At 32.9% G+C, this 21,503-nt stretch overlaps 1 protein-coding gene across 1 annotated transcript in view; it reads left to right on the top strand.

Moving 5' to 3' along the window:
* Positions 1-21,503, top strand: part of mib2 (mind bomb 2) — a 205,748-nt gene that overhangs the window by 128,536 nt on the left and 55,709 nt on the right. Inside the window, exons 3-7 of the mRNA XM_065499485.1 lie at positions 2,900-3,067; positions 3,142-3,313; positions 3,374-3,489; positions 4,873-5,058; positions 11,709-11,904. Of these exons, the coding sequence (XP_065355557.1) occupies positions 2,900-3,067; positions 3,142-3,313; positions 3,374-3,489; positions 4,873-5,058; positions 11,709-11,904 (838 nt within the window). The remainder of the gene's footprint in view (positions 1-2,899; positions 3,068-3,141; positions 3,314-3,373; positions 3,490-4,872; positions 5,059-11,708; positions 11,905-21,503) is intronic.

Raw genomic sequence — 21,503 nt, 5'->3', positions numbered from 1 at the left:
GTCAAGATAATTGGATTTGCAGATGACATTGCACTGCTGTGTGTGGCAAAGGAACTAATAGAGGTAGAAACCATCACAAACATGGGATCGACACTAGCTGACCACAAAACAGAGGCGGTTCTGATAAGCAGTCGTAAGGCCAAAGGCACATGTCGTCAGAAAACTAGGGAATACCTTAAATATCTTGGGGTAATGATTGATACGCGTCTGTCTTTCAAGGAACATCTACGGTACGTAGGTACTAAGGCATCAAAAACGTGCGCTTCTACGGTACGTAGGTACTAAGGCATCAAAAACGTGCGCTGCGTTGTCCAGGATTATGCCGAATACAAGGGGTCCTAAGTACCTTCAAAGGAAGTTGCTCACTGGCGTTGTAAGGAGTATCATTCTATATGCATCCCCCATATGGTCAAATTCATTGAGGTTTTCCACATATGTGGACATGATATCCCCTGTTTATAGGCTGGATGCTCTGCGTGTATGCAGCGCGTTTCGAACAGTCTCGGATGAAGCTGCTTTTGTTATTGCCGGTTTGATTCCCATCGATATACAGGCAACGGCAACAAATAATCTGGATTTGTGTATGGCTAAATGGCAAACGCAATGGACGGCAAGCCATAAGGGAAGGTGGACCAATACATTGATACCTGACATCAGGGCTTGGTTACATAGGGGACATGGCGATTTGGACTTTTATATTACACAATTGCTGAGTGGACACGGTTGTTTTAGGGCGTACCTGCACCGTTTCGGACATGACAGTGTTCCGTTTTGTCCGAGTTGTAGTGGTAATGAGGTGGAAGATGCCCAACATGTCTTCTTCGTCTGTCCACGATTCCAAAATGGGAGGGCGAATTTGGAAAATATGCTAGGGTTTAGTATCGAACCAGCGAACATAGTACCGATAATGTTGACATCTTTGTATAACTGGACGATTATATGTGAATTTGCTAAATTGGTTCTTGTTGAACTTCGTAGGTTAGAGGAGATTCAACATTATTTAGATCGGGTTTAATAATACCTTTCCCACCCTGCGACGAATAGCTTTGCAGTAGTACCACAGGGACGAGTGGGGCAGTGTATCGAGGTGTTTTAGCGTGGTTAGAGTCCCGCACTCCTGGTAATTTGGATGCCAGAGTCTTTCGACGATTTCATCTCGTAAAATAAAAAAAAAAAAAACATACATACATACATACATACATACATACATACATACATACATACATACATACATACATACATACATACATACATACATACATACATACATACATACATACATACATACATACATACATACATACATACATACATACATACATACATACATACATACATACATACATACATACATACATACATACATACATACATACATACATACATACATACATACATACATACATACATACATACATACATACATACATACATACATACATACATACATACATACATACATACATACATACATACATACATACATACATACATACATACATACATACATACATACATACATACATACATACATACATACATACATACATACATACATACATACATACATACATACATACATACATACATACATACATACATACATACATACATACAAACATACATACATACATACATACATACATACATACATACATACATACATACATACATACATACATACATACATACATACATACATACATACATACATACATACATACATACATACATACATACATACATACATACATACATACATACATACATACATACATACATACATACATACATACATACATACATACATACATACATACATACATACATACATACATACATACATACATACATACATACATACTAACATACATACATACCCACCTACAAACATCCATTTTTATATATGTATATAGACTAGCTGAACCCGGTCCGCGTTGCTGGCCTTTAGAAAACATCTGTTTTATATTGCATATCGATCTCGATTTTAATATACAGTGTCGGACAAAGTCGGTGAATCAACCTTCAATGTTAATACATGTAGTGGCATTTCGGCTGGTTCCAATGAATTCAGAAATTCAGTATTGAAATATCTTATTCATGACCCTATAAGCAAGAGTAAACCAAATTGTTTATTACAGACAGAAAATTAAAATCTGATTCTACACTGTTAGCTAAAAGGCTTTTCTGAAGATACCGTGAAAATATCATCAAAATAGGTCCTGCCATTTTTGAGTCCATACGGAACATATATACACAAATCCATTTTTATGAAATATAGGGCATTAGCGGTATAATGTAAAAATTGGATTTTTACACACCCCTCCGCCCACACACCTAATATCAAAAATCTGTCTGTACAGTGATAACCGCTGGGCTTTTCTGAAGAAAATTTTTATATATATAGATTATATTATATATATAGATAATTTAAATAAATAATGAATAGTTTTACTATTTTTGACTCCAGCAATTTTTTATTCATATAAATGACACAACACATGTGTGTTAATTACTCATTAACAATTCTCAACTAACATAATTTATGGTTTATTTTATTGTATATATGTATTTATGTACTAAAAATAGGCACATGCTCGCCGGATATTAGGGAATGTGTTGAATGAAGCAAGTTTCCGTAAGAAACGTTACATGTATGTATGTTAAAATGTATTTATTTACATACAAAAATATACATAAGAGTAACACCCCAATTGTACAATTTATTTTGTTTATATTAATGTATTTCATATCCATGTACACATAAATTTGTATGTATGTACTGATTGTATTGAAATCATTCTGTGAAATGTTATAAATAGAATTGTTTCCTTTTTTTCTGTTTCATACTATTGTTGGTTTTATATATTTCGTTTTTTTTGTTATTTCTCTTCCGCAGACGAAGGAGAAGGTCATGTTGGAACTGTTTGTGAAATAGGACGTTCAGGATCAATTCATTCGCCTGAGAACACTGTTGTTGTTAATTGGGATTCTGGACATAGAACTAATTACCGCGTTGGTTATCAAAATCAATACGATTTAATAATTGTAGATAATGCACAAGTAGGTAAGTTGATCAATATGTATAATTTTTTAATTAATAAAATTTTACGCCAACTCTAAAAAATTTCACTTATCAAGGTGTCCGACATTCAAATGTAGTGTGTGATGGATGTTCAAAAGGAGGTATAGCAGGAATAATTTTTAAGTGTGTACAATGTTGTAATTATCACTTGTGTTCGTACTGTTACGGAGCTGATTTGCACGATAAGGAACACCCTTTTATACGTTATACCTCACCAACTTCAATAGGGTAATTTGTTTATATTGAAAAAAAGTAATATTTAAGTATACTTTATTTTTTGATCAAAAGTGTTCGAGTTCCGTCCAGGAAAGGATCAAAACGCATACAATTAAAGGGTATATTTGTTGGAGCCAAAGTCGTACGGGGACCCGACTGGGAGTGGGAACAACAAGACGGTGGAGAAGGTAAATATATAATAAAAATATACACTATGTGGTACGATAATCGACGTACATTGTACGGAATAACTTTGTATACAATATACCAAGACAATAGTACAATAGAGAATAAAAACATTAAAAGCTAACAAAAGCTAACAAAAGCGGAAATCATACCCTTTCAAACCTTAGAAATATGGCAAGTCTATGAAAAATACTCCATTTATACAAGAAATTAATTGTTTTGTTTAAGTTTTCTAATGTGTTTTAAAATCTGTTTCTGTTTTCTTTGACATTAATCGGTTTTGCTTTGACCTTGTTTTTCTTTATACAAAAAATAATCAGCTCTGCTACTGAGTAACCTTGTTAAATCTGCCCTGTCACGAACGAATGAATAAACACAGGATGACAACCATTTATTTGTATTTTCAAAGGTCGTTAGTTTAATAATGTTGTTATCTTAGAGCTAGTTTCTGGGATAAAGATAATCTACATTCTTCGCTTAAACCTAAATTAAACTAAAAATTGAGTTTCTCACTTATTGTATATATGCTATATAATCTAGGTTTAACTGAGCATCATTGGTGAGTTAAACCTAAGTATAAAATGTCAAAGCACAATCAGATGAAAAATAAAATAAACAATTCAGCACAGCAGCTCTTTGTTTTTATTTGCTTTATTAACATCAATATAATTTTTAATATACATTTTATATACTTTAATGTCACTTTTTCTTTTAGAAAGATAAATTTACAAAAAAAGTTATGTACACGGTTGCTTTTTTTTATAAAATTTATAGTATTGTATATTGTATATATGTTTCAGGATTAATATAACAGCGTGTTAAGCTGAGTTTAACTGACAAGTAAGAAACTAGCTCTTAGTATCTTAATCCAAAATCTATTGAAAAATAATCTTAGAAATTAGTTTTTTATAAAATTTTATACAGTTTTTTAGTAGTTCATAGTGAATTTCACTTTCGCGAATTCTACAGAAATATTATATTGCAATTCATTCTAAATGACTTCTTAAATTTAAATATGTATATAATGATTACCATACAAATATCATTCAAACCTGTTTTTAAATCTTGTAATTTTATTACTTGATTTCAATTTAATCAGATTGAGAAATATATGTGTGTATATAAAATTACTTTTCACTTTCTGTCAGAAATTATTTTAATATCTCATTCGAATGGAGAGCTATATATTTAAATACTCACATACACACATGATCTTCAATGACACGCTAATATTAAAATCGAAGCACTTCGTGATCACATCGACAAATTTTGGACTCATAATTTTTCATTAAAGAAAAATAAAATAAATTAAATTTTAAAGAAAATTATTTAAATCACTTCGACAAATTAAATTTTAAAGAAAATTATTTAAATTTACAATACAGGTAAAACTGGACGTGTTATGGAAATACGAGGTTGGGATAATGAATCTTGCAGAAGTGTAGCAAATGTTTCTTGGACTACAGGCTCTACTAATGTTTATCGATTAGGACATAAAGGAAACGTTGACCTGAAATACGTTATACCGACATCAGGTGGATATTATTATAAAGATCACATGCCAGTTTTAGGTAAGATTAGTATAGTTGTAAAGCTCTGAACTACATCGCTCTACATCTACTAACAGCATCATTAAAAAAGAATTTTAAATCTGAGCTGCAAAACTACAAATTTAGATGCATTATAATAAATAATTATTTACAAACTATTATATTACACCGTACGACACTCAATATTAGACACGAGCCAGATGATATAAGTCTGAAACTAGAGATTAAATGGAGCCAAACTGCGTTCACAGTTTTTCATTTCATTTCGTGATCCTGTTTTCTTTTAAAAGGACTTCAAAATTTCAAAGGAGCACATTTTTCAAAAAAATGTTTTAAAATACTTATGCTTATCCTACTATGCCAAATTTGGTGTCAAATGATCAAGAAGAGTTGTGAAATATTTCGTATTATTTTTATTTTATACTGTCAGGATCAAAAGATGTAAACATTTCCTTTCAAATTTTTATCGATTAATATCCTTTTAGATTTCCAATAATTTAAAAAAAAAAAATATTGCGTTGAAAATATTGAATACCACATGCCAAAATTGTATACTTCTAACTTCACTAATTAAGTGTCCAATAATATTTTAAATTTGCATTATTCGATTTTTTATATTTCATTTTAAAATTTCATTCGAAAAAAATATAACAAAAATCTTTGTGAAAAGCTACAAAGAAAACTTTTTAATAAACAAGTAAAATGATATAGACGGGCAAGCCCTATCATATGATACCCTACACCGAGTATATGATTATAACGAGTTTTCTTTTGATAAGAAACTTATTTCTGTTGAATCTTATTTGAATACCAACATTTTCGGTAGTGGGCCTTATATTTTATATATTGACCGATCGTCACAAAATTTGGTGAAATGATTTGCGTATATATATATTTGTGTTGAATTTGGTTTGGATACTGACATATTTTAGAGATTATATGGGAGCTATGTTCCATAGCTATATATACAGTGGTGGCCAGGAATTTAAGACAAAAATTGTTTGCTAAATTCCACGTGATTGTCAATTATTTTTTCAAATATTTCCACAAATATGTATGCATGAGGTCTGTTTTAACACACAAGTGTGTTTTATTCGACTGCGTCAATTCAGACATATTCACCACGAACACATACAATTTTTCTACAACTTGACCAAAAAAAACTTTTTTTAAATAAACATATTTTCTCACATTTAATCATTATATTTTAATTATTATAAAATATTCGGACCAAATTTCGTATTTTTAGTTCCATTAGTTTCGGTCATATCATGTTATTAACAGCGGATGTTCGCTGAGGTGGGTCAACGTATTTCCACATATCTTTTTCCATATATGTTTTACCGATTTTTCCAACAAATTTTCAGAAACTAGAAACATTAATAATAAATTTCATACCCTTAGAGGTCCTTTTATTTTGGCTCTATCGCACTTAAAATTCAGTTGATGAAAAAAATTCAAGTATTTGTCTTAAATTGGTGGCCACCACTGTATATATTAGAGTGCTCCAAAAAAATTAAATTGCGAATTTTGACCGTCCCCCCCTCTAAAATTGTTCTATGTATTGTAGAAACACATTGTGTAAAATATTAGGATGATAGGATAACGTTAACTGGTGGCGCAACGACGCTGAAGTTGTGTGGTGCATTTACAAGGGGAAAATATGCAATTTTTTCAGTTTTTGTAAAAATTTTGCCATTAAGTAATGACTTTTACAATTTAATTTAAAAGAATCGAAATGTGTACGTAATTGTCGTTATAATAAGATATAAAAGACAAAAATTGGTGAAAAAATGTTAAAGTTATTAAAAAATCGCCAGGCCATTAACGTGTCTCAGGCCACTAGAACAAGAAATTTATGAACAAAATTAACATATTTTGAGAAATATTAAAATAAAAGCTTATTTTTACTTAAAATATATCCATATTTACTTGTATATGAGTTTTTGTCCTCGTAGGATACCGTTAACCTATTCGCAGGTATGACCAAAAAAATTAAATTTTTTTAACGGCAGTTTCAAAACTCCAATTTCAAATTTTTAAAAATTTTGTTAAACAAATTTCAGAATTTTTTGATCATCACATGGGGATTTATTGACAACATTTTATCCCCATGTGATGATCAAAAAATTCTGAAATTTGTTTAACAAAATTTTTAAAAATTTTAAATTGGAGTTTTGAAACTGCCGTTAAATTTGCGATTTTCGAGAAAAACTAATTTTTTGGCCATATTTTGGGGAATGACCAGAATTTCATTACTGTAATGATTTTTGAGTAAAAGCTATTCAGAATAATATAGTCCAGGTAATTTTAAATATAGTCTGAAAGTTTTACTAAAATCGGAAAACTTTAACCCTTAAATCGTGAAGGTCAAAGGTCAATTTTTTCAATATTTGGAATATCTCATGGAAAGATAGCGAAATATTATATATTTTTGTGCCGATTTTGATGAAACTTAAGAAAAATATAAAATGAAGTCTAGTATTCACAATAACAGTACAAAAATGGAAATTAACCCTTAAAATCACGAAAAACACATTAATTTTGACCCCAAGTACTCTTAAGGGTTAATTTCCATTTTTGCACTGTTATTGTGAATACTAGGCTTCATTTTATATTTTTCTTAAGTTTCATCGAAATTGGCACAAAAATATATAATATTTCGCTATCTTTCCATGAGATATTCCAAATATTGAAAAAATTGACCTTTGACCTTCACGATTTAAGGGTTAAAGTTTTCCGATTTTAGTAAAACTTTCAGACTATATTTAAAATTACCTGGACTATATTATTCTGAATAGCTTTTACTCAAAAATCATTACAGTAATGAAATTCTGGTCATTCCCCAAAATATGGCCAAAAAATTAGTTTTTCTCGAAAATCGCAAAATTTATATCGCAGGTACGGAAAAACTATAGGAGGTATTGACATACTTTTTTCACATTTTTATTCCCTATTATGTTGTCAATAAATCCCCATGTGATGATCAAAAAATTCTGAAATTTGTTTAACAAAATTTTTAAAAATTTGAAATTGGAGTTTTGAAACTGCCGTTAAAAAAATTAAATTTTTTTGGTCATACCTGCGAATAGGTTAACGGTATCCTACGAGGACAAAAACTCATATACAAGTAAATATGGATATATTTTAAGTAAAAATAAGCTTTTATTTTAATATTTCTCAAAATATGTTAATTTTGTTCATAAATTTCTTGTTCTAGTGGCCTGAGACACGTTAATGGCCTGGCGATTTTTTAATAACTTTAACATTTTTTCACCAATTTTTGTCTTTTATATCTTATTATAACGACAATTACGTTCACATTTCGATTCTTTTAAATTAAATTGTAAAAGTCATTATTTAATGGCAAAATTTTTACAAAAACTGAAAAAATTGCATATTTTCCCCTTGTAAATGCACCTCAAAACTTCAGCGTCGTTGCGCCACCAGTCAACGTTATCCTATCATCCTAATATTTTACACAATGTGTTTCTACAATACATAGAACAATTCTAGAGGGGGGGACGGCCTGTACCTAGAAAGTTTTTTTCGTCCATATAATCTTGGAGCACTCTAATATATATATATTAGAGTGACAATCAGTTGTATGGAAAAAATTTTTTGTTAAAATTTTGAAGAGTGCCGGGTGGAATATTGTGACACTAGGCCTAAAAGTTAAGTGCTGAAAATTTGAGCCAAATCGGTCAACGATTTCTGGACGCGCATCGAGGTCAAAGTTCAGATATATGCAAAATTATACTATTTATATGGAATAAATAGGTGAAACTCGTTAAATTTCTGCATTGTTTTCTAGAAATGTATAGATTTATTTATATTAATGAATATTATATTAGAAAATTTTTTTTGGAAGTTAACCCTGCATCTCCTTTGTGTCAAAATGACCCAAAAACTGTATTATCGCCAAAATTCGGAAAAAATGCAAATTTTTCAGATATTTAAAAAATTTTGCTACTAAATAAATACTTTTGCAATTAAATGCAAAATAATCGAAATGGGTACGTAATTATCGTTGTAATGAGATATAAATGACAAAATTTGGTTCAAAAATGTTAAAGTTATTACAAATTCGCCAGACCATTAACGTGTTTCAGGCCACTTGAACAAAAATTTTAGGAAAAAAATTAACATATTTCGAGAAAAATTAAAATAAAAGCTAATTTTTATTTAAAATATATCCGTATTTACTTGTGTATGAGTTTATGTCTTCGTAGGATACCGTTAACCTATTCGCAGGTATGGCTAAAAAAAATTATTTTTTTTAACGGCTGTTTCAAATCTCCATTTTCAAATTTTTAAAAATTTTGTTAAACAAATTTCAGAATTTTTTGATCATCACATTGGGATTTATGGAGATCAAAATATGGAATAAAAATATGAAAAAATTATGTCAATACCTCTTACAGTTTGTGACGACAAAAGTCGTAAACTTGTTTTTGCCACCATTAAATATTATTTTTATTATTTTATATATATTTTATTTTATGTTTAGTTTTAATCTGATTATTTTATTTGTTTTATGTATTTAAATTTAACGGTTTCATTTATATGAGTACGCCATCTGTTGGTAAATAATAGAGTCAATTTAATATCACTACTCCAAAATACAACCATGCAGAATGTAATAAAAGTACCATAGTACGATCGTTACCAACGATGGTTGTAGTCACTTAGTTGTCCGACACGGGTATAAAAGAAGGCACACTGTGAAATTGAAGTCAGTCTGCCAGCAGGAGGCCAAGCGGTAAGAACCACTCGACGTTAGCGACGAGTAGTACTAACTAATTGGTTAGCTTTAAAAGGCAACTAGTGGGAAACCAGTGGTACATCCAGAGGTTATACCTCTACCTTGTAACACTCTTGTTCGACACTTACGACGTTAGCGACGTGGTGTAAACAAGTCCCAATAGAGGCATTTTAAGACTAATTGGCTATTCTAATAGGCACTAGTGGGAAACCAGTGGTACATCCAGAGGTTATACCTCTACCTTGTAACACTCTTGTCCGACACTTACGACGTTAGCGACGTGGTGTAGGCAAGTCCCAATAGTAGCTTATTGATCTAGCTCACCAGGGTACAACTAATTGGCTATTCTAAGAGGCACTAGTGGGAAACCAGTGGTACATCCAGAGGTTATACCTCTACCTTGTGACACTCTTGTCCGACACCTACGACGTTAGCGACGTGGTGTAGGCAAGTCCCAATAGTCGCTTGTTACTTTAGCCCAACAGCGTCGTTGTCAGCAGATTTTATCTCAGCACGACTGACTAGTTGCTACCTTGCTTCCCGTGGCTCCACCCAGACAGTTGGCGTTACTCTCTAGATTGAGTTTTTGTGTTATTTGTAAAATTAAAATAAAGTGATACGTATTATAACGTTTAAGAGAACTGCGTCTTTTATTCTCTTTACTGAGACGACATAGGAGAACTTCTCTTCAATCAAGACAACAATACGACCCTGGACTCCGCTGAGACTACCCCGGCAACCAGCGGAAAAACGTGTCGTTATAAGTTTTTCCGTACCTGCGATTTAAATTTTGCGATTTTCAAGAAAAACAAATTTTTTGTCCATATTTGGGCGAATGAGCCCAATTTCCTTAATGTTATAAATTTTAAGTAAAACCTATTCATAATATTATAGCCCTTGTAATTTTAAATATGGTCTGAAAGTTTTACTAAAATCGGAAAACGATAACCTTAAATCGTGAAGGTCAAAGGTCAAATTTTTCAATATTTGGAATTTCTAAAGAAAATATAGCGAAATGTTATATATTTTTGGGCCGATTTTATCAAATCGTTGACCGATTTGGCTCAAATTTTCAGCACTTAACATATAGGCCTAGTGTCACAATATTCCACCCGGCACTCTTTGAAATCTAAAAAAAAATCGGCTGTCACACTAATATATATATATATTGTTGACCGATCGTCACAAAATTTGGTCGTGAGAGTTCGGCTTATATAAAACTTAGTTGTGCTGAATTTGGTTTGGTTATTTATGAGAGCTTAACTATTTTCAGATAGGGGAATCGTATGGGGGCTATGAGAACGAATGGACTGATTCCAACCAAATTCAATAGGCTCAGTCCTTGGGGCAATATACAGGTCTATGCCAAATTTTGTCGAACTATCTCTAAAATTGATTACAAGATTTACATGTACGGACGGACATCGCTTAATCGACTCAGAGAGTTATCCTGAGCAATTTGGTACGCTTAATGGTGGGTGTTAGGACAATATTTTTGCATGTTACAAACATCAGCCCTAACATATTATAATTCCACCACTATGGTGGTGTAGGTTATAAATATGCTCTTTTCTTAATAAAACTTTTTTGTATACAAATAAAAAATTTTTTAATATTTTAATTTGAACTTTATATATATAAAGGATGTTACATAAAATATTTGGGTCTTTAACGCATTATTTTTTTAAAAGGAATTTATTGACAATCTTAAAGGATATTAAAATATTAAAATTTTAAAGGATATTTTTGACATACATATTTCAATCATGACAGGATTAAAAAGGATAGAGGATCACGAAATAAAAACTGAAAACGCAGTTTTTCTCCATTTAAGTAATAGTTTCAGACGTATATCATCCAGTTCGTGTCTAACGATTTTTTCTCTTTTTGTTGGACGGCGTTATAGGCCATATAGAAGAACAACAACCAGTGGTACCAACAGTGAAACCAATGTTTTCTGTAGGTGATCGTATTAAAGTTTGTCTGGAGGTGGATGCACTTATGAAACTTCAACAGGGTCATGGTGGGTGGAATCCTCGTATGGTAGAACATTTATCTAAATTAGGCACTGTTCATAGAATCACAGAAAAGGGTGATATTAGGTAAGTACAGTTGTTAACATACATATATCCGAAATATACAAAATAAATAAAAACAAAAATATTAAAATTTTAGTGAGACGTAGATCTCTTTATTTAAAAGAAATTATTACCTCGTAGAAGGTGCGAACACGAAGTTTGTTGTTATAAAATATATAAACACGGTAGTGTCTGTTATAAATACAGTATTGTTCGAAACCTAAGCAACTTTTCCTTATAAAATAATAAAAGTCTTATATATTATTTTTAAATAGATTTATTAAATATAAAATATTATATTTTTATTACATTAAGGGTATTCATTATTATGTACTTACATTATAATAGTAACAACAACAGTTTAATTTCATTTTCTGGAACTAGTTAAAATAAACAAAAACAAAATTAACTCTATATATTAATGTTTGAAACTTAAGCAACTATTTTATTGTTGTGATTTTTTACAACAAAAAAACTAAATTCTTAAAACATTTAAGTCCTATTTAGAAAATATAAATTTTGATTGTTTCTGCACATTTGGTACCAATTATTTAGAAGTGCAGCTATTGCCCGTACACGTTACGGAACAGCTTTTGAGCTAAAAATTATTGAACTTTTTAATAATGGAAAATCTCAAATTCCTATAGCTAACAAAATGAGTATTAATATATCATTATTAATTAATCCATTCCCAGCCATTGTACCTTCTTGAGTACAGAAAAAATGCAATATTCAAATACTTATACATTTTTTAGCAAGATAAATTTGACAACTTTTTTGTAAAATTTAAAAAATAATACCCTTAAGGGATATATTTTGTCCTGTTTTTATAATGCTATATCATTTTTTGGAATATTAGCAAGGTTAGTAACAATTAAGCTGCGGAGAGCAAACACAGTTTTACGAAAGCAAGAGTTTTATATAATTTTGTGAAGTAGAGTGATTATGTGTACATTTTATAAAAATGTATAAGAAAAATAATTTTTTGGGACAAAGTTGTGTGATTAGGAAAATCGGTGTACCCAATTGGGTACAATGGCTTGATATGTATTATTTTTTTTTAAGATTTTTCTTACGCTTAAATAGAATTTCAGACCATCAAAACGTGAAGTTTTTAATGCGAATGTTTTAAAAACTAGATTTTTTGGAAAAATATGATAGCTATTATTTTATCAGATCCGGATTGTAATATGGATGAAGATGAAGGTGTTGCTGACGATATTGTTAGAGATCGCATGTACCAGGTGAAATATAAGTAGTTTGTGACAGTGATAGCGACGATGATGTTCCACTTGAGATGTTCTGACAGAAAATAATGCCCTCAAGATCAAGCAAAACAAATTCTATTTGAATAATAACACCATGCGATGTTCAAATGTCTGAAACTATTTTTTTGGACAATGAGTTCAATATTATTTCATACTTGAATGGGAAAAGGTTATTAGTTTAACCATTTAGCAGACTTTCATTTATGCATCGCAAGCTAATAAGCACAATTTTTCCTTCAACGCAGAATATTTGAATACATTCTTGAGTATTTGAATGTCATAACAGAATACGATGGTTGTCTGAACAATGCGATATTGCGTTGTGTTGAAAAAGTAATGTTCTAAAAATATTCACACATTATAAAAATAAACACTTTACGCCATTGTACCCATTCAGGTACAGCCCCAAAAACACGTTTCCTAAAATTTTTTTTTAATTTTTTTTAATTTTCTATGTTTTTTGACCGTATTTTAGTTTAAATAAATGAATTTAAAATTTTTTCATTTTAAATGGTCTTGGTTTTTAATGGGTTAAAAAGTATAAAGCTACCAGCAAGCCGACCAGACGGACGGACGGACATCGCTTAATCGACTCAGAAAGTGATTCTAAAGGTACGGTCACACACAGCTAATATTTGACGTTTATCGTCAAATATTTCATTGCCTGAATCTGACCACAAATAAAATTTAGAGCAAACAACAAAACAGATGATTTTAGTCAAACAAAATTATTTGTCGGCAAACAAAATATTTTCTTAATGTGAACAAAGTGTGACCACTAGCTACATAAATACCTAAAAAATATATAATTTGATCTTGCAAATATTTTTAAGGTTAAAGCACTTATTTCGAATTGTAAAGTAATCATTTTATTAGAGATTTATTGAATTTTGTTATCATATATTGAATTTAATTTTTCACTTTTTGTTTGACCAAACTGCTGCGAAAAAGAATCAGTAAATATATTTGCCGTGTGGTCACACTATATCAAACACTATCATAAAATATTTGTTTGATCAAATAGAAAAAAACAGAAAATTATTTGCTCAGCATGGCGGAAAAATAAGAGGAGATTATTTAAATATTTTTCGTACTAAATTAAAGACACAAATTCACTATTTTTTTTTTAAACATAAATACATATTCAATATTTCTTGAATATTTGTTATTTAAATTATTTTCACTAAATAATTGCATCAATAAATGGAGTCTTCTTCTTCACATAAAAGTCATTCAGCCTAGGATGACATACTGGGAGAAAAACTAACTGAAGACATGAAGTCTATGTTGCGATTTTTGCAATTTTATGCGATTTATATTTTTATACGTTTAACATAGTCTGATGTTTGATTATTTTTTATTTATACATGGAGTTTGTCTATTTTCAAAATTTTAAATTGCTCATATGTACATATGGAATATTAACTGAAATTTTATACAGATTGAATTTAAAATCAAAGAAAATTTTACATAAATAGTATGAATTGATTGTAATTAAAAAATAATTCTTAAACAGTATGATCTGTTTAATTTTTTTTTTACTGCAGAAGAAGAATATGTCTAATAGCATTTTTCACTTTTCTGATTTTAGTATCATACAAAAATTATTATTATAAATTTTTAGATAATGCGATTGAATTGGAATTAATTAAAAATTTATGTAAAAAAGGTAAACATTTCCATAAAATTTAACAATATTTGTGAACATGTTCTTATACTGAATGAAAAAAGTTTGGAAAAAGTCGTGTTCGATTAATAATATGTATTAAAAAACCAATAAGCATTTTTACTGGAATTCAAATTGATAGCAAGTGTAATTCAAGCCTTGAGTTATAGTCAAGCAATTGAATTACAGTTGTATTACACTTTATTTCAATAGCATTCTCCAGTAAAAAGGAAACATAAATTCAAGCCATATGTTTTTTGTTTGAAAAATATTTAATATTTCAAATATTTTTCAAGTATAAAACATGATTACATTTCCATTCAATTTCAATTATGAATTGTGATAGTAATATAATTTAATAAATAAACATTTAATAATTATATTATTAAATTGTTCAAGCTTGTGTTCTTTTCGCGATTTGTTTTCATTATTTAGCGATTTTTAATTTAAGATATAGCAACACTACTTTTGCGATAACACATGATGCAACAGCTGTTATTTGACGCTGTTTGATCTTGCAAATGAATTGCAAGATCAAATAAAAAAATACCCAAAATGCAGGAAAATATTTGCTGTTTAGTGGTCACACATTGGTCACATTACAAGAATGTTTTCATATTGGCAAATAAATTTGTTTGACCAAATTCAGCTGTTTTCTTGTTTGCAGTGCAAAAATATTTTGTGTTCAAACTAGAAACATAAAATATTTGACGCCTAAATAAAAGTACTGAAATTTCATAATTCTTTCAAATGTAAAGCAAAATCTGCTAATATTTTACTTTCTAGAAATGTCTTTTTTATTGATGAAAGAAATTAAAGTTGTTTTGCAGCTTTATTTAATAATTATTTAGAACAAATATTACCATAAATGTGACCACAAGTCAAATATATTTTCCCCTTTGTGTGTTTGATAGTATTTCGGTGTAGTTTGATTAAACAAATATGGCAAATAAATGTGTACAGTGTGAACACAAAATCAACCCATGAATTATTTGATGTAGTTTTGATCAAACACATGAAACATCTTGTGTCAAATAATTTGCGTAGTCTGACCCTACCTTAAGTCGATCGGTATACTTTAATGTGGGTGTTAGACTAATATTTTTGGGCGTTACAAATATCTGCACAAACGCATAATACCCTCCCCATTATGGTGGTGTAGGGTATAAATAGGTTGTCTAAATGATTGCAACGTATTCGTTCATTTTCATTACTTTTATGAAATTTTATGTTGGATTTTGCAAAAGCTTACGTAAATTGGACTGTGGCAATATGGAAAACAGTATTATTTAGCGACGAATTTAGTGTTAAATTCAGATGGAGTAAGCCACGACCGTAGACCGAATGGAAATCGATTACATCCACGTTATTGTAAAGGCACAATAAAGCATGGGGGCGAAAATGTAATGGTGTGGACTTGCTTTTCGGCGAGTCGAGTTAGCCCTATTGTCGAAATATAAACAAAAATGGATCGTTTTGTTTACAGGGACATTTTAGCCAACCACATTCTTCAATAAATCGAATGGTAAATGCCACATCGATGGGGTTTTCAGCATGATAATGTCCCCAAACACTTGTCAATGTTGATCAAAGATTGCACAGATTATTACAGATAAGAGACCATTGACAGCTGTCAAACAAGTAATTTCGAACCGTATGGTTTTGTTTACATTTTTTTTTAACATTTTTTCCAATTCCGCCATTAAGGCAGATCTTAGAGCGAGAGAAAAAATAAAATGTAGTAAAAAATCGATGAGCGTGTAAGACGAGATATAGAAAGATAAATTTATATGTTTGTCCCTCTTTTATATCTACCGTAGTTTATTATACATTTTCTTTTGTTAATTTTTCGTAAATTTTTTTTGTTTGCCTCCGCCATGTTGCTAAAAACAGCTGATTCGGGTCTATGTTAGTCTATGAAAGATTGGTTATCAGCTAATGGGATTAAAGTTTTGGATTGGCCAGATCAATCTTCATACTTGAATCCCATAGGAGAACCTTTTCGGCATTTTAAAGCGCAGGGTCGGGCAGGGTGGACCTGATGAATTGCTTAAAATCAGAGTGGGAATCAATACCAACCACAGTACTAACAAATCTTATCTAACAAATGGTATCATACGAAGTCCTGAAAGTTGATAAGTTTTAAAATTTATATATAAAATTAAAAATGTTATGATGCGATATAATATAATTTCTTTCAATCTATTTGCTAATTTTTCAAAAATATTTCTAACTTTGACAATTAAAAATTCATGGAATACTTTATTGAAAAATATGACAAAAAGGGTTTTTATTGAATTTTTGCATAGATACAAATTTTTCGAATTGGAATTAAATTTTTTTTATGAATAGTTTTTAATGAAACTTCACAGTTATGTAGATTTTTCTATATAAAATAGAAAAATTAAAACGAATTTTTAAATTTATTATCTGCAATCCCGCAATTCCCAAAAAAGTGTTGAAAAAATCCAAAAATGGGAATTTTTAGTTTTTTGGCTATAATATCTGTGGCATCACTGTATTGACACCAACTACCTCTTGATACCAAGTACTCGGTTGCCGTTAATAAAGTTGATGTTTTCAACAACACAAAACAAACCTCTCTCATTCTCATGCTGTTCATTATAACAACCTGTCGTAAAATCTATTTAAAAACTTTTCCAAAAGCTAATTCAATAAGCTAAGTTCATATTTTAAATTCAATAAAATTAATATTAATTAAAAACTTAATCGACCACACAATCTTTTTATTGGATAAATAAATCCATTTACCAAACTGGTGACCCCGTATACGGATTGTGGTTGCGAATTTTTGCTGAAATCGGCCATTTTGTTTTATGGCGTCGTTTGGTTGGAGCACCTGTTCGCCATTTTACTTTATTTAAACAAGTAAGTACGAAACATTTTTGCTGAAACAAAATGTCACAGGATGACGGAGCACATATTGCCGCCAACGATAGTGGCCTTTCACAGGCGTCTGCTGCTAATATTTCCGTCGTTGAGGTTGCCGGTTCCCCAAATGTCAAGCACTAACATCGAGGCTTGGTTTACGACTATGGACTTTTGGTTCACGGCTTCTGGCATAAATGCAGATAAGCAAAAGACCGCAACAATATTAGCAGCGATCGATCCTAATGTTATTTCACAGTTGGCTGACGTCATAGCCACACTTCCACAAACGGATCGATACGACTACGTAAAGTCAAAAATTATCGAGCACTTGGGGATGCAGCCTTGAAAGGTCTTTCGGCAAGACGGTTGCCTGAGTTTGCGCAGCCAGTGGTTGCAGCCTCATCTGGTCCCCCCTCAGAATTCACGAAAATTGCAGACTCAATTGTCGACGCCATGACACCCAGTCAAATTCAACGCGTTCAGGCACAAGCACAAAATGAAATCAGCGAACTACGTGCAGCTCAACGCGTTCACGCTCCCGTGGACCTAGTACTCAACGTAGCCGTCCTAAAAATCGTCCATCTTATGACATCGAATCAACTGGTTGTGAATGTTGGTACCATAAAAAATATGGCCGCAGTGCTGAAAAGTACCGCAGTCCATGTAGACATAGGCGCCGGCAGAATCCGCTGCTTGCAAACGCACCGACCACCACCAATTGACTTGACGGGCCGGTGGAGGACGCAGGCGAAAGCTCCCCACCAAGCGCCAAATTTTTCGCCTACAGGTTAGGGATAAGCATACTAAACAAAATTTTCTAGTAGATAGTGACGTCAATGGTTCTCCTATCAAGGTTATTTTTGAGAAGCGCATAAAATTGGACCTAGGTTTACACCGTGACTTCCACTGGTCTTTCATAATCGCAGACGTGACATCGCCAATCATCGGCTCCGACTTCATCAAGTACTACGATTTGCTTATCGACCTGCGTCGTAATCGCCTGATTGACAACATCACCGGACTAGTCTCGCAACTTACATCGTCATCTCATTTCGAAGCAGCCGTCATCAACACTTACGACACAAATAATTCTTTCGCCGACATTTTAGAACAATTCACCGATATCACCAAGCTTTCGCTATACGTTTCGTCAACGAAATCTTCTATTTCACATAGAATTGAAACGACAGGTCAACCGGTTTTTTGCCGCCCACGACGTCTGTCACCGGAAAAGCTCTTGGCCGCTAAAAACGAGTTTGATTTTTTGATGAAAACCGGTATTTGTCAACCATCCAGCAGCAATTGGTCGAGCCCGTTGCATTTGGTCAAAAAAAGTGACGGTACCTGGAGGCCATGCGGCGACTATCGTGCCTTGAATGCCCAGACGTTGCCGGATCGTTACCCGTTGCCGTATCTGACGGACTTTACTACCAATTTAAGAGGTAAGAAATATTTTTCGAAGATTGACCTTCAAAAAGCGTTCCACCAGGTTTCACCCAGATGACATCCCGAAAACGGCCATTAGTACCCCATTCGGACTATATGAGTTCAAATTTATGACGTTCGGGCTATGCAACGCCGCCCAAACGTTTCAAAGGCTCATAAATGAAGTGTTACGAGGTCTGGAGTTCGTTTTTCCCTATATTGACGACATTTGTGTCGCATCGACATCTATCGAACAACATCGCCAATATCTTATCGCAGTATTTCGTAGACTTCGTGAAAATCACCTTACAATCAACGTAAACAAATGTGAATTTGGGAAGACCGAAACGGTATTCGCCCCTTGCCCGAAAAAGTGACAGCTATACGCGATTATCCCAAGCCAAAAGTGACTCAAGAGCTCAAAAGGTTTATCGCCATGGTAAACTTTTACAGGAAATTCTTGCCACATGCCATTTCATACCAAATGCAACTACAACAACTAATCATCGGCAACAGATAAAACGACCGCACTCCGCGGAAATGGAATTCATCCGCAGAATTCGCTTTCGACCGTTGTAAGAACGAGCTGGCTAACGCAGCCCTCTTAGCGCATCCTGCATCAGAAGCCGAGCTGGCGGTTTACTTTGACGCCTCTGATACAGCTGCGGGGGCAGCCCTGCATCAAAATATCGATGGAAATCTTCAACCTTTAGCATTTTATTCAGAAAAATTTACAAGTACACAACAAAAATACTCAACTTATGATCGAGAGTTGACAGCGATGTATCAAGACGTGTGTCATTTCCGTTACATGGTAGAAGGGCGGCGGTGTTATATTGTCACCGATCACCGACCGCTGATTTTTGCTTTTCACCAAAAACTGGAGAAAGCTTCACCTCGTAGAATCCGTCAACTCGACTTCATCAGCCAATTTACCACAGATATTCGCCATACGCCTGGTCTAGCAAACGTCATAGCTGACGCACTGTCCCGCATCGATTCAATCAGCCAAATTGTAGACTACTCGCATGTTGCAGCAGCTCAACGAGCTGACGAAGAGCTTCAACAAATGATTAAAAACACAGGTATGCAAACAAATTCTCTAAACCTGAAAATTTTTCCAATCCCAGGTTGTAAGGACCAACTAATCTGTGACGCAGCAACGTCCTGTGTTCGCCCTTATATCCCGAAGGAATTTCGTCGACAAATTTTGGCGAATATCCACAATTTGTCACATCCGGGGGTCCGGGCTACCACCAAACTGGTCACTAATAGATTTTGTTGGCCTGGGGTTCGGAAAGAGACTGCTGTGTTTGTGCGAAACTGCCTACAATGCCAACGCTCGAAAGTTCAACAACATAATCGTACTACTCCTGCCAAATACGAGCCGACAAGAGAACGTTTTGCTCATATCAATATTGATATCGTTGGTCCGTTTCCATTGTGTAAAGGACAGCGATATTGCCTCACAATTATAGACCGTTTCACACGCTGGCCGGAGGCAGTCCCAATTCCAGACATGTTAGCTGACACAGTCGTGAAAGCTCTTATATCTCAGTGGATTGCGTTCCAGCTCGTTTGGCGTTCCAGCTCGAATAACTTCCGATCGCGGCCGCCAATTCGAATCTTCAGTGTTTGCCGAACTGGTAAAAACAATTGGCGCAACACATCTTCGTACGACGCCGTACCACCCACAGTCCAACGGCATCATTGAAAGGTGGCACCGCACGTTCAAGGCATTAATTTTATGTCACAATCCAGCCCGTTGGGTGCAACATTTGCCGACAATATTGCTTGGACTTCGAGTTGCTATAAAGCCAGTCGTTAAAGCATCGCCAGCTGAGTTAGTATACGGCTCAACGTTAAGAATTCCGGGTGATTTTTTCAGCAAATTAAAGTCTCCGAAAATCGGTGATGAAAATCACCGATTTTATGCAGAAACTTAAGCCGTTAATGCAGAAACTTAAGCCGTTTCAAAAAATCTTCAAAGCACAACGCACGTTTTCGTCCGCAACGACTCGATCCGGCCTTCACTTACTCATCCGTACGATGGCCCGTATCCGGTTTTAAAACGTTTTGATAAATTTTTTACAATTTTGATTCGAGGCCGACAAAGTAACATAAGTATCGATCGGTTAAAACCAGTTTTTATCGAAGCCAATGATGCCTCATCATTTCAAGAAGTACCTATCGCTTCCCCTGATAATAATACGCAACAACAAATTTTACCTGATAGTATAATACAACAAGTTCCTAGCAACAATGATCTCAACTCCAGCCCAGCTGTAAGCTTTTCACCTAAATTAACACAACCCACATCGACTTCAAGTGGCAGACGGGTTGCTTTTTTGCTCCAGCGGGGGGAATATTGT

Source organism: Calliphora vicina, chromosome 2, assembly GCF_958450345.1.
Source record: "Calliphora vicina chromosome 2, idCalVici1.1, whole genome shotgun sequence".
Lineage (NCBI taxonomy): Eukaryota > Metazoa > Arthropoda > Insecta > Diptera > Calliphoridae > Calliphora > Calliphora vicina.
This window is presented reverse-complemented; position numbering and strand designations above follow the sequence as displayed.